Here is a 15,446-nt window from a genome sequence, read left to right as displayed (position 1 = left end):
GGAAGTGCACATGCCTGGTCCAATAGTTACAGCTAAGCTGTAATAGCCTTAGGGGCAAGTAAATAGACAAATAATTTTGCACTGATTACTTTTGGCAAGATAGGAGGAAACAAGAGTTTGCTGTATTAGAACTTAAGCATTACTTCCACGTACCTGTTTTCAATTCTGGTTTTAAAGCTACAATCAGTCTAGCATTTAATGTGCAATGACCATTCTCCTTTAATCTCAGCATCTTGGAACTCAGCAGAAAAAACTCTATAATAGCAACTGCATCATAGCCCAGGACAAGAGTGCAAGAAGAGCAGGAACAAAAGGATAAAGTTCATATTGCTAATCTCAGTTTTGTGAGCATCTAGGTCCACCAGGAACATGAAAATAATGCAAGATAATCATACAGAACATAGGACACCAACCCTGTGGACTAGTAAACTCAAAAAAAAACAAGATACTGAAGCCACAGGCAACTATATTATAGCATCCATTCTCCCAGTAATGACATTTTCCACTATCATCCTAAAAACTCATTTTATCTCCCTTCTCTCTTTCTAAGCTGCACAGGGATTTTTCACACTAATTTGACACTAAATAAATGGCTCCACTGGATTTCTTTCCCATTCTATTCTGAAAATAGGACTTACAGTGAAAAGGGACCATAAGGGAATCCAACTAAATAGTCACCAACTGCCTATATCATTCTCTAAGGATGATTAAGCCACATTTAGCCCCTTTTCCTTGTGTATTCTCTGGAAGCATCTGGTTTAGGCTGCTATTTTGACATCTTCATACTGAAGTTTGTTTAAATAAAGCAACTACAAGCTTTTGGCTAATAAGTGATAAGAAAATCTTTGCTCTGAGTTGACTGTATTCTGTTACCAGACGAATGTCTCTAAACTGTGTCCTTGGGGTGTTTTTGTCAATAGGGCATTGGCTCATGTAATATAAAAAAGTATCTACCCCTAGTAAATATACCCTCAACATCCTTGGCTTTATTACCTCTACTCACCCTGAAACACCCTGTCAAAATCACTGTTTCTGTGAATAGAAAATGAGTAATTCTTTATCCAACTCCACAGACAGCCATTGGAGTTTAGAACTGATTGCTATAGAACCAATTGCTGTTACAAAACTATGGGTTATGCAAAAGCTTGCATCTACATATTTTTAAGCAATTGATACTGCTGCTGTTTTCAGAAAAGAAAGGTATTTTCTGCTATTGCTAAGAAATAGAAGGGGTGAAATACTTAGAATCCTTGGAAACTGGACATTTACACTGGGAGAAGCAGTGGGAAAGAAGGGCAAGGATTCCTGCCCATAAACAACCACATGTCAAGTAATACCTGGGGAAAAAAAACCCCAAACTTCATGATTTCAAGCTCACTCCATCACCCTACTCACGTTACTTTATTTTTTCACAAGTCAAATGTCTGTTCTGAGGCTGTGGCTCAGAAATCAAACCCAACATTATATTACAGAGTAGGGCTCTTCTTCAAAGTGTCCAAATGGCCCCCCACATCCTCCATATGAACAAATATATCTGCTCAGCCAGTGTCAAATGAACATACTAAATGACAAGGACACCTGAAAAAAAGAAAAAAAAGAAGTGGAACCAAGAGAAAAAAATAATTAGACAGTTCTTAACATGTCAAGACTGCGACAGCATCTGCAGAAAACTGAAGCTTAAACTTGGGTCTGCAGCAGATCCAGCAAGATGCAAAAGAGTTACAGAATAGTTCAGCCACCGGCCTACACAAAGTCTAGAAATCAGTTCCAGTCACTCTGTCCACAGAGGTTCTTAACTCACTGTAATTAGGCATAAAGTACATCTGGTTTTTATTGCATTTGCCATATGCTATTTTCTGTGTCTAAAACTGGAAAGGACCATCAGATAGAGCTCTAACAGCATTAGAAAGGGAGAAAGTAGATTCCTGACATGCAGTTTCTGTTTCAAGTTCTTAAGGGTCCCAGTTCTTAACCTAGGCAGACTCCTGAAACACAGAATGAAAAATCATAACTAATTTCTCATTTCTTGCATACTAACACACCACCTGCAAAGAATTAAATAAACAACAGAATTCACTGTGAAAAAATGTTTCACAACTTCAACTGCAACTCAAGTCAAGACAGACCCTGTAGAAAGTACTAATAAAGTCTCTTGGTCTAAATACATTGAGAGTAACATAGTTTACAGAAGACAGGTAAGAGGGAAAGAGCACTTGTAACAAGTGTTCAGTAAACTGCTTCTGTCCTTAAGGTTTGTTTCATACAAAGACATGTGGCAAAAATAGATAACTAACATTTGTTACCAGAAAAGGCTAGCTCAAGGCAGGAAAGCTGGACAAGAAAGACACTCAAGGTTTTGGTTTCTCCCTCTCTGCTGTTACCCCCCATCCAGTTCTCCTTCCCCTTCTCCAGCTAAACTCTTTCCCAGCTTCTGTATGCACAGTACCAGCTCATGTCCACACATGTCTGTGCTAGTTAATGTATAAAATTGTCTTACCAGCAGCAGCGCAGTGAGCAGATGATGAATTCCATTCCAACAAAATTACCGGCAGGGGATTTCCGACAAGATGGCAATGGAGTAAAACACAGTTCAGATGCTCAAAGAAACATGGGAAGCCCAAGATAACTGATTAGTGAAACACAGCCTGAAACACCAGCAGAGCTTTTCCAGAATTCAGCAAGATGCAACTTCTGGCAGGCAGAGTGCAAAACAGAAAAAGGTACTCCTCTAGAGAAAGGGCATTCAGAGCTCATTCTTGAAAAGACAGCTGCACAAAAGAAAGAAATAGGCTTTCTGCCTTTTTTTAAATCTATCACAATAGCTGTTATCTAAAGTTTCCTCCTCTTCTCTTAGGGTAGGACTGCTTAAAGTAAAAAAAAAATCTCCTCCCAATAAATGAAGACTTAGCAGGTATTTTGATAATGCTTTTCTCTATCTAGTTCTGCCTACCTTTCAAGTCAGTTTGGAAGCAAAGAAACAGTAATACCAAAATAATAAATAAGTAATGAGAACTATTTTTTCCAATCCTTCCTTTTCTCTTTCACAACATTAATTCCAGTGACTCAGACATATTACAGAGTCCAAAATACCTCTCGAGTCTGTTGCTTTTTCTAAAACTTACTTGCTTTCTTGAAAAGCATTAAAACAGTCATTTTATACCTGTTTTATGAGATTTCATAAACTCCTGAGATTTCATAAACTCCATTCATCCTTCTGCTTATTAGTCAAGAGGGAAAAAAATCCCAGCTGCAGAGCCTTAAAGCTCCACCTTGTGGAAGATGCCTAGAATATTCCAATAGGCTCCAGGGGCAAAGGACTTCAAACCAAGCTTACAATTAATGATATGTTTGATATTGACACTTTGTCATCAGTCACACAGTAAGATAACCTCTTAAATGCATTCTACCCCAGCAGAAAAACAAGCAGTGGGGGATTACCAATAAAATGAAAATAAATGGTCACACCTCGAGTCCTGTGTCCAGTTCTGGGCCCCTCACTTCAAAAAAGACTTTGAAGTGTTGGAGGGAAGGACTACAAAGCTGGTGAAGGGCTAGAGAGCTAAGTCTATGAGGGGTGGATGAAGGACATGGGGATGTTTAGCCTGGAGAAAAGGAGGCTCAGGGGTAACTTCGCTGCTCTCTAAAACCACCTGAAAGGATGTTGCAGCCAGGTGGGGGTTGGCCTCTTCTCCCAGATAGCAGGTGACAGGATGAGAGAACAGCCTCAAGCTGCACCAGGAGGGGTTCTGGTGAGATATTAGGAAGAATTTCTTCATGGAAAGGGCTGTTAGGCATTGGAATGGGCTGCCCAGGGAAGTGGAGTCACCATCCCTGGAGGTGTTCAAGGAATGACTGGACGTGGCACTAAGTGCTGTGGTTTAGTTGACAAGGTGGTCATCAGATGAAGGTTGTACTCATTGATCTTGGAAGTCTTTTCTGACCTGAATGATTCTATGAAAAGCTGTTTTATTTTGTGGCAATGGAATAATTATCCTGCATTGAATCAGCTGATAGCAAATGCAGTAGTCCAGAGGAGACATTGCTTTCATCTCATTTGGTGGCTCCTGTGCACAAGGCTTACTCTCTTTGTAAGCAGGAAAACAGGGAATCACAGACAGATTCATCTGGATGAGGAGCAGACAATCAAGGAATACAGCAACCCTGCCATCAAGAATGGATAAGTGACTAACAGAACATCATCCTGTGATACTAGATTGACTGTAATTTCACACAGGTATTTCAAAAGCTATTCACAATCCTCCTCCAGCCACCTATTACAAACTCACTCAACTGAATTCCCACATTCGGCCATTCCTAAAAACTTGTACTGAGACCAGCTTGGCCCCCACACACTGCTGTCTATGACTGTGCAGCCTGGGGACATTAAAGCCAACCGAGCCAGTACTGCCCTCTGCTGAAAGAGCCTGCACGGGAAAACCAGCAACTTCTGCATCATATACATACCTCGTTTTTCCTGTTTCCCTTTAAACCTTTACAATATCCAGGGTTTGGTCTTACCGTGGTTTTTTTATGTTGCTTCTTCCCCACAAGGGCTACAAAGATGTTTCCAACTTTATATACTGTAACACCATGACAACACATATAGACTCCAGAAATCAAAATGCTGCTGCACTAAAGCACTACAAATACAGCTCATGTTTTTAGCAATGTAAAAGGAAATAGATAAAAAAGAAAATTTAAAAAGAACACCTACAGTACAGCAGTCATACAACAGTGTTGTGAGATGTTCTTTTGCACAGTAAACACAAGATACTTAAAGAACACATATCCATGTCTATTCGATACTTGGAATTCATAAAACTATCATAATTAATAACTGATTACTAACAGTAATCACCTTACTTTCTCTGATTTAACCTTGCAACGTTTCTATTTTCAGTCAGTTGCTTCACTGAGACTTAGACATTCATAACACTCTGAAAGTCTGAATACTGACTGAAATACTGTACCCAATCTGAAAGTGCAGTGCTTTTAGCAACATAGATGAAATTTGGCTGAACAATACGTTTGCTCAGAACAGTAAGGAGCACAAAGTTTAAACTGGTTGAATGCACAGTACCTGAACATGTAGAAAAAAACCGTAAACGTGCCACTCAAAACAGAGGAAAGTGCATCACTTCAGAAGCACAATCACCTTTCTGACAGGCACGAGCTGGACCAGCCAGATCTCAGCCCCGCATCCCCCGCTGGCAGCAGTTGCCAGAAGATTTTCAAAGTCACTGCGAGGACACTGTAAGCACTTAAACAAGCGCCCGTAGCTGGAGGCTGACTCCATTCTCTCTAAATCATGCAGAACACCCGAGCTCAGCAGAGAGCACCGGCCTCCTCCCCAGAGCTGCAGAGGGAGCCCGCTGCCCGCTCAGTCCCCTGCCCCGGAAAGGCAGGACAGTCATGTCACTCACCGCAACCCACAGGCCGGTCTCAGTTTCATTTCTCAGCAATGATCATATCGGAAAAAAATAAAAAGTGATTATTCAGCTGACAAGGGGAAGCGTGTCTGACCTGTTGCCGCATGGTACCCTTCGAATCTGTATGCTAAAAACAGGTGCTTGTTTTAAATTACACTCAATATTTTATTCTTCCTGTTCTCTGAGCTCCAACTCTGAATGACCTGTGACTTTACACAAAGCTTCTGTGGAGAATAGGTTCTCTCTTTTAAATAAAATAACACATCCTAGGTTGTTCAGTTAATATCCTGGTTACCTCCTTTAGCTAAAAAAAAAAAAACAACAACAAAAGCAGCCTTTTATGGCATGAAAAATGTTCACAGCCTCCATGAAGTCCTCTGTAATTTTCACTGTTGATGGCTGTTACCAAAAAAAGAGCACAGATACAGCAGAACAAAACATTTAATTTATTAATAGATTTTAAAATCAACAGAAGAGCTTAAATATACTTGAGCACATAACCTGAAACAATTTACTTCACCTTTACCCACTGTAGTCTTTTAGATAAAACTATCAAGACTTTATGTAAAAAAATAAACAACTCACTCACACAGTCTTTATTCCAAAAGGTAGAAGTGTATATGAACTTTTATAGTTTACGGAGCAGAACCAAAATTGCTAATAATAAAATACTATGTAAGGACAGAAGGCTAAAAACCTGTTTGTGTATTAATAATGTTGAAGACCTTAAAAAAATGGCATTCCAAAGAAAAAGTACCTGTTGTCACTGGCATGTGAAAATCCCTTGTGTAAATTACACTTTGGCTATTACTTTTCATGAAATCAAAGCTTAGTCTAAAATTGACACCTAATACAATACATAAAAGTTTCAAAGCCGCTGTTCTCACTCTGGCCCCCATATGAACCTATTAAAAAGGCTACTCAAACTACCATTTTTTACTGAATAATCTCCTTTGCCCCCTACAGTGCTTCAGCTACACTTCTGCACACCGTCTCGGACGCAGTGGTTTGGATTAGTTTACTTGGAGCACTAGTCACTGCATTCAGGAGTAGACAGACCCAGTTTAACTTATGTAACCTCATCACCACACAACTGAAGGAACACACTGAAGCTGAGAAAAGATGCACCTTTTGTAAACTGGTTGTAGGTTTGGGTTTTTTTGAGGAAAGGCTATATATACACTTTAAAAAAAGAGATGCAGTCAAATTCTTCCTGCAACAGTAGAAGCAACAACACACCTAGCCTAGTCCAAGTCAGCCTTGTTGAGATAAAACTGTATCACATTTCTAGCAATTTCTTCCATAGAAATCAAAAGCGTCACAGCTCAATTATCTCTCTGAAAGCCCCAGTGCTGCCACACGCTTTGCCATCACGACAGTATCTTTCTGCTTGGCAGCCCACTGTGCTTTATCATTCTCTTACTTCACCTGCCACAGGCTTAGTTTCTTTGGTGGGGAGATACTGTGCCTGCTGAACCACTCAGTCTGCAAGCATGAGAAAAGCATCCATCACATCAAAGGGCTAGCAGGAACTCACATATATATTTTTTTTTTAAATCCACAACTTCAGTTAGATTTGTCATCCTACAGAGTAAAAATTCATTACATTCCAAAGATCCCTTCAATGAACGACAGGACAGACCTGTCTGTCCACAGAAGCATATTCCAAATGCACTTTTCAGCACATCCTCTCCATGGTGAATAGTTAAAACAGCAAAACTACATAAAAAATAAGCCTGGACTCAGACTGCCCAGCTGTGTTAGAGAACTACATGCAAATGGTGTGATTACAGGAAGAGTGTTCTAGGCAGATAATTCACCCAGAGTACAAGAACTGGGCAGAAAGCTCAGAACCATGAGAAATTCACGCCTGTTTCACCTCACAATAATAAAATGAGACAAGTTTATTCATCTCCACCTTTCACAGAAATTACAACCCATAGAGGCTGAGGGCATGGAACAAAATGCATCAATTTGCCATCACGATGCCCTCTGACAGCAATGCACATACCATGACCTTTAATCCATGTAGGCCTGTTCTGCACATTTGAAAGGAAGTCAACTTAGAAGTGTGGTCTGCAAGGACAGATTACAATAAGACTTATTGACAAGTCTTTCTATGTGTTACATTATTTTTATATCTTTAGTAACCAAAGACATCAGATAATTCTGTTGCCAGTACCTGACTGATATTCCTGGTCTGAGGTTTCATGCAAAGTACAGTTATGCTTATGGTGTCTGCAGCTCTCAACTACAAACAAAGGAGGAATTCCATACCATTCCAGCAAAGGAGGGTAAGCAGTTAAAAAAACTGAGCCCTTGTTTGTAATACTGTGACAAAACTTGACGACTACAATTTAAAATAGTCAAAAAAACCTGAGCCCTTGTTTGTAATACTGTGACAACACTTACGACTACAATTTAAAATAGCCAATCAGAACAAGCTTCCTAAATAAAAGGATCTGGACAAAATACTAACTGGGAGTTTCAGTCACTTCCTGGGAAAGTAATATTCATGCAATACATAGAAATTATAATAAAAGTAATGGAAGGTATTTCTTAATTTATTGATATAAGAACATACATAAAGAAAACACTTTTGTTCTTAATTAGCATGCTCACTCTGACCTTTGAGATCTTTTTTATAAAGTTTGAGGAGATCAACATACTCTGAAATGTCCTTGCCCAATGCTAGAGAAGATTTATAGCACATGCAGTTGAACAGGCAGACTAGTTTATGTTTTGTACTTTCACACCTATATTGATAAAATAACTAAAGGCAGACAAAGAAGAACTGACAGCGAACTTAGTTTCCTTTTAAAGGAAAGTAAAACCATGTTTTGATTCTCTGAGTAAAACTGTTGAGAAAGACATCAACACACACAAAAAAGGTAAACATATGTGGCCTGCAATGAGTATGAAAAACAATGTTCAGTCTTTCTTCTAAATGCACATTTATATTATTTACTGCATTATGTACAGCACTGCACACAGAGCAGCACCTGGACTCTGGAAATTCAGCGTCTCCTTGCTGCTTTTCATCCTAATGTTACATAATGGACCAGCTTTTATACTGTGAGTGCCATTCTTGTCTTTAGTCTCTGCTTTAGAGAGTTCTGTTTTTTCTACAGTAACCTGAACCACAAGATCAGTATCTCATCATAAAACCTTTTGTGTCGAGCTAATTGGCAACGTCAGCATTATATCCTTAACAGATGACATAATCCATCTTATTCTGCAGTGAAAATACAGGACTCCTCAATTACCTTCAAATATGTGATTTTAAGCATACTGCAGTTATCAAAAGCAAACACACACCCTTTGGGTTGCTGGGAACCAGGACTGTTCTAGTTTGCCTGGTTTAATACAGGATATACACACCTGCAGCAGAGCACAATGACAGGAAAATCAAGTTGATTTTCAGAAAGTGTTCTTTTCTCTGATAAAAAACACCCAGATACAACAAGCTATTTTCACCTATGGTTCCCCCCACTTCCCCCACTTCCCCCCATGGCTAAAGTATATTTGATTCTGGAAATTATTTGAGTGATCGTTACGACCACCCAAAAAACCCCAGTGTCAGCCAGCAAGGTTGAGCTAATTAAATCTGGCACGCCGCACTCTTTTCGGAAAGCTCTCTCACTGACCAGCTGACCAGCACACTAATCCTTCTCATCCACAGATATGAAAAAAGCACTTTTCAAAACAGGTACTTTCGAAAGCACTTCTCCTATGTATCATGTACAGTGTACAAAACCACACCCCCACGAAAGCACAGAAGTCAAAGGCAGAAGAGAAATTGTCTTCACTTCTTCTTGCACCTTAACTAAATGTCTCACTGGCCTCAAAATCACCCTTCAACCCTCCAGTAAAGTTCATCAAGGTCCTAGATGTTAATTAAAAAAAAAAAATCATACATGCAAAATTAAAAGTTGAAAAAGAAACTAACACTGTACATTGAATAAATAGAAAAAACACTCACTAAAGCCATTGTAAAGATATTATAAAACAAATATTGAACAAATAAACATGATTAACATTTTAATAGCCATCGCCGAAATGACAATAAATAAAATACATTCAATAACATTTCATCAATTTGGTTTGTAAATCCATAGTGCAGGAGTCAAATACAATCATTTATCAGGTAGTCTCACTCAGCACAGCATTAAGCACAACCCAAAATCTAGTAATTAGTTAAAAGTAGTTTGGATGTTTCAGAAAGGAATTTAAGAAACCATCTTCCCTCCAGCACACCACATACATCCTGAGCTTTTTCCCAAACAAAATTAATCCCTTCCCATTTAGGTTTTCTCCCTCTCTTGCCTAGAGACCTATAAGAGGGATATATCACCACTGTGTTAAAGGTCCCCCATGACTGTTTTCTTTCTCCCAACTTACACAGCCCCTTTACTTACATGCTAAATACTTAGTTTACTGTGGAAGTTTTTCCCAATGGCGTGAATAGTATTTTAAAGACATATTCTAGCACTAATGCATTTCGTGGGAAAGTAATTGACTCAAGGTAAAACACAGAGGCAAGTAGCATATTCAGTCATTATTACTGTTGTTCTGACTTCCAGGTTAATAAAATCTGACCACGATTCACGCAGCACAAAGAGATATATTAGTTCACATCTCAAGAGACTTATCTGAGCCTAACGTAACTTTTTTCAGTTGTGCAATAGAGTTGCAATTTAGACAGCCCCTTCACACAGCCACAAAAACTAATGCAGGAAGTCCTCCACTTCCTCTCATTCTCATTACACTTCCAGAATTATACTTGCGATAGAAGCAGCATCATCCCTCATGTAAACATGTATCTTCTTGATTTGCTTGAGGCCGCACAAAGTTCCTTGGGAAATATGCCACTAAGAGACCCAAAGCACAACACCCTCCATCTCCTCTGTGTATGCCTGGGACACACCATACCCACCTCCCAAGGTCGTTATGAATACCATTTATAACTTGCTAAACTTAAGAAGCTCCACCAGCTCTGCAGTGCTGTCAGTTTAGGGCAGCAGCTTAAACACAGCGCAGCAGCGAGAGAAGAGTTTCCCCTTCACAGAGGTCTTGGTTCTCTCACAGAATGTGAATCTCACAGTCTGATGAGAAGCACCCTGTACATCAGGTGGCATTCTTACTTGACAGCAGAAAGATGGCTTTAAATGAAAAAACTGAAGCCTAGTTCATCTACAGGTCAGGAAGAGATGAATTTATTTTTCAGATCCTTAATATTAGTGGTGGCATTCCTCTTAAATAAAGTTCAGTCCCAAATCACTTCTTTAAATACTGGAATTTTTCAAATAATTATCTTCTCGGGGACTGCAAAAACTGTTTGTGAAGATGTAGTAGTCCACAGCAGAGGGAAATCACCCTTGGAAATGCTCACTCATGAACAACACATTTAAATCATGTATTATCTAAGAGGTAAATGCATTGCAGATTTAAAAGTTGAGAGTGAAGGTAAGAAGGTTTTTAATGAAAATCAGGATACTATGTTTTCCGACCACAACTAAACACAAGTGACAAACTAATTTTAAATATGGTGTTTGCTGTTACATCCCTCTTCTCAGACAAGCCATCCCAACTACTGTGGAAAAATTATTAGTGAAAAATGTGTCCATAGTTATCATGTTACCACAGTAAAGCAACAATAAGAAACTCAAAACCTGAGCAACAAAGTAGATGGAAATCTAAGCTGAAGCCACAGGGCCTGAGTGTCACATTTCCTTCCCTCTGACTCAGGTCTGGAGATACCCTAAGCAAAAAAAACTCAGGATGTACCAGGATGGTAAAGTATGCCTCTCTGACAAACCTGCTGCATCACTGCCTTTTTCAGAGGCTCCCTTGAAAATGTAGTGCAAGGAGATTTATCAACCCTGAAAAGTGAAGTACTCAAAATACTGTTTACAGCTCTCAACTGTAAATGCTGCCAGAACTCTCTCTGCTTATTGTAATGCCAGCTGTATCTTAAATTCCTGATAGCGTTGCACAGATAACTTAGAAACAAAATATAACAGTAGCTTTATTGCCAACTCTTGCTTACTTTTTAAAATATATAAACAAGCCAAGCTGAATTGAAATCATTATGTTTCAAAACACCATCCTCACTATCACTTATTTTATGGGCTACAATAGTACAGTTATTTCTTATTATCCGGTTAATCAAAATATAAGCATTTTTTGACAGTGTCGCTTAGGAAAAAGAAGAAGTCATTTTTGCTATTTCAGGGAAAATATTTCATTTACAAAATACAATTCTTCAGAAACCCACATAAATACATCTGTATGGTACAGAAATGTCAAGCTTGTTTCTTCAAATGGTTTGCTGTTAATTTTTTCATTTCGCTAGGATCTAGAGTTCCAGGATTCTTCATTACTCTGCACAATGTTGTTCCTGCAAATGAGGCAATTACCCAAGCAAAAAATTCTCTGTTAGACTGAAGAGTGTGACATGTACACCGAATAAAAAAAAAATATATTTTAAACGTATTTTTAATGTGATTTGCGAGATTCTTTCTAGCAAATGAAAACTAAGTTATTTTCCTGACTACTGCTCCTTCTTCAGGCCTAGGGCAGCGCTGCTACAACAGCAAATGTAGGTTATCAGCCATCCCTTAGGTGCTGTGCTAATAATCTCTGTAGAACCAACACCCACAAAGTTCCTCCAAAATCAACAAGTGAGAGCAAAGCTCATGTAGATAACTATTGTCCATACTGACCAACTGAAAAAAACCTGCAACCAATGTAGCCCAGTCATGCACTGGGGAGGGAAGACACAGTGAAATTCAACCACAGTCTGGAGCTACCAGTAGCAACACTTCCCTAACGTTCAAGGTGTGCTGCATCTTGTGGTACCACAGCCTCTGTTGATACAAAAGTCATCCCGAAGAAAAAAAATAAACAAAAAATTCCATTTGTCCCTCAGCCTATCTAGATATTTATCATATTTACCAATGTTTCAGTCTTCTTATCAGCTTAATAAGATGCAGACTAAATATCTCAAGGATATAACCATATGTGAGTTTTCAAAAATTAATTTTATCAGCAGATTTCCATGAGTTACCTGAAAGTTACCATTTTAAAAATGGGAAGTGAAAGACAAATGAGCTGGAGAGATGTATCTGAAGTCACCTGGCATGCTAATGGCCAAATTAAAAATAAAAATCCATCTCTGTTAGAGTCCTAAACAAGCCCTCTGTAATGATAGCAAGAAAACTTGAAATCCAGTTAGTCACATCAAGAGCAGCTTAATTTCTAAGAAAAGTATTTCATTCCATGCTCACCAGCATTTCTTAGTAAATTCTCCTAGCAAATATTTATAACAATACGGACACAGCAGAATTCTCTCCCTTACCCAAGCTGGAAATACAAGGGGACTTAATTGCAAGGAGCAAGTTTAGAGATATTTTATCATCCTCATCAGAAATGGTTCTTTGAGAACTCAGTGAAGGTGGAGAGCTATAACTTTTCTCCTTCGTGTCTCTGTGATAGGTTATGGAAGATGTTCATCATAACCAAATGCAGACTGTATGTTCTGCCACCTATGCGATGTCTGCTTTATACCTGATTCAGGCTCTATAACCATGAATTCAACAACTTCCAGGAACACCAGGTGTTTGTCGTTTTTTGGTTTGTTTGGGGTTTTTTGTTATGCTGAACAAAGTAGTCAAATACCATCCAATATTCTATAAAATACTTTATTACTTTTTCTTAGTCAGTATTTCCCCAACAACAGATTGCTGGGGTTCTGGTCTGCATCGTTTCCTACTCTGCAAATCCCCAGTCACCTGCAGTCAGGGAGTGCTCTGGCATCAACAGTGTTCTCCATTTCTCTTTCATAGTACTGGCCCCGGTGTATTACAATACCTAAAGGCAACCAAGGAGCCACTGGGGATGGGGGGTTGGAAGAGCACACATTAGCAGCAGTGAAAAGCATGGCATCCTTCTCTTTTAGCAATATTACTCTACATCTCACCTTCTCATTTCTTGACCTGAGGGTTTAGCAGCTTCAGAAATTACTGTGGAGACTGTATATGTTTTGAATATGAACTATTTTTTTTTCTATTCTCAGTTATTTAAGAACAGGGTTTAAAGAGGCAACCTGCACTTTCATATTTGAGGTTACTTTGTTACTTCTTATTTTACACTTATAAGAAAGCCCTGATGGAAATGTTGTTGTGAAATACTCTCTCTTTCATTTATTCACATGAACAAGTTATTTCAAGAACTTAGACCATCCGTTTGCAAAAAAAAAAAAAGAACCAGTAAACTTTATTATGCAAGACATTTTTTAAAACTGGGGTATATTTTGGATCAGCCTAAGTTCTCTCAAATACATGTGGTACTTGTGCACAAGCACCTCCCAGCCCTTAACTAAATGGGATATCATGTGCCCTCACACACGGGCTCTTCTTTCGTAGTAACTGCAGCAGTGCATGTTGGTGCATTTGTGTTTACGGACAGTACGTTGCTCTATTTTACCCTTAAAAGCAAAGTTCAGAGATTTTCCAGCGCTGAGAAATACATTGCTAAATTGACACACAAAAAGCTGAAAAACCTCTATTCCTTGAGGATAACCCTTAAGTAATCAGACAGCACCCCTGGCACTGGTCTTCCATGGCCTGCTGGATGAAGCTTGCCCGAGTGGCAGCAGCAGCTTCACCTGCTCAGTGGGTGCCACCCCCACTTGGAGCTCAGAGACTGTTTCCTCCTGGAAGGCCTTGGTAGAGTAGGTGCACAGATGTTCCACCAAGTAACTCAGGCATGAAAAACTGTTTCATCATCGAGAAGAACTGCTAAACTAAACAGAACCTAAAATTAATTAGTTAACAGAATCCACAGCACCACAATTATAAATCCTGGTGAAGAACTCTGGCTAACGAAGAAATAGCAATTCACAACGCAATGTACAGTGTACTCTCAAGTTTCTCTCCTGAGCTTGACTGAGCAGGCCAAGGGATGCTGAAATCAGTGGGGAAAGCTACATGGCTTGTTACAACAGGGATTGCTGTCCTTTTGGAGTGGTTAATGTAATCCTTTCTCTCTAATTGTAGTTAGCAGGAAGGCGATATTCAAATAAGCGGCTCCAGGCAGTACATTTCTCTTATAATTATCATCCATCATTGATTTGTTTTTGGTAATTGTTTTTGGACATTTTAGAACAACAGACATTATGAAATATACACAGATTAAAAAAAAAGAAAGAGTTTTTCATCAGACAGCCAAGTACATGTTTATCTGGTACTGCAAGTAATTTGTCCTCTTGTTTGTATCTGAAAGCAATGTTAAACTGAGTGAAAAACATTTCATAGTAAATTAGAGGCCTAGCACAGTCATAGCCAACATTAGCATGGAACTTGTACCATTAAACAATGTTCATGGAAAAGTGAAGCAAACTGATCTGTACAACCATCTTGTGAAGGTTTGTAAAATGCTATAAGCAGGAATTTAAGAGCTGTAGGTTGAAATATAAACCCTGGAAAAGCAACACACCAAATCTTACAATACACTGCTGGTTTTGGAGCTCTTTGCTGCATTTTCATCTTCAGTCTGAAAATAATGCAGAGGTAACTACCATGCACTCACCTGCACATAAAAATGCTCCGGTGCAACACAAACTTTTTGAAAAAGTCCATCTTGCAATACTCAAACTTGGCTCAAACTCTGGTAGGCCAACAAAAGACACTCATCCAACAGCTGCTGGCTGTTCTCATCACAAGGAAATACCTCCAGTTTGCAGTTGTGTTCTTTCACAGCTGCATAATCCCCATGAATTCATACAGCAGGCCACAGTTGCAAAGTTGCAAGCCCAAAAATATCGGAGTTTCACCCTTCCCTCTGCACTCCTGTCGTGGGGACATGCAGACGGTAGGTACCTGCACACTGGGTGCTTCCGGGTTTCACAAGGCTGTCGATGGCTGTGAGGTGGCACTGGCCCTCAACTGCCACTGGCCTCAAGGGGACGATCTGATCTGTGCTTTGTTATTCTAATATATGGATTTGCATAGCATT

The 15,446-nt window shown here is 39.2% G+C and overlaps 1 protein-coding gene across 2 annotated transcripts in view; it reads right to left on the bottom strand.

Moving 5' to 3' along the window:
• The window catches only part of MOB2 (MOB kinase activator 2), a 113,565-nt gene that overhangs the window by 74,884 nt on the left and 23,235 nt on the right, over positions 1-15,446 (bottom strand). Inside the window, exon 1 of one of the 2 annotated variants that reach the window (XM_027651241.1) lies at positions 15,021-15,304. The exons of the other annotated variant lie outside the window; for it this stretch is intronic. Coding sequence (XP_027507042.1) covers positions 15,021-15,070 — 50 coding nt within the window. The 5' untranslated portion in view covers positions 15,071-15,304. Of the gene's footprint in view, positions 1-15,020; positions 15,305-15,446 lie in introns of those variants that run through there. 2 annotated transcript variants of the gene reach the window in all.

Source organism: Corapipo altera, unplaced genomic scaffold, assembly GCF_003945725.1.
Source record: "Corapipo altera isolate COAL_440 unplaced genomic scaffold, ASM394572v1 78, whole genome shotgun sequence".
In the NCBI taxonomy this organism is placed as follows: Eukaryota; Metazoa; Chordata; class Aves; order Passeriformes; family Pipridae; genus Corapipo; species Corapipo altera.
Note: the sequence above shows the minus strand (reverse complement) of the source record. Positions and strands in the feature narration are given on the sequence as shown.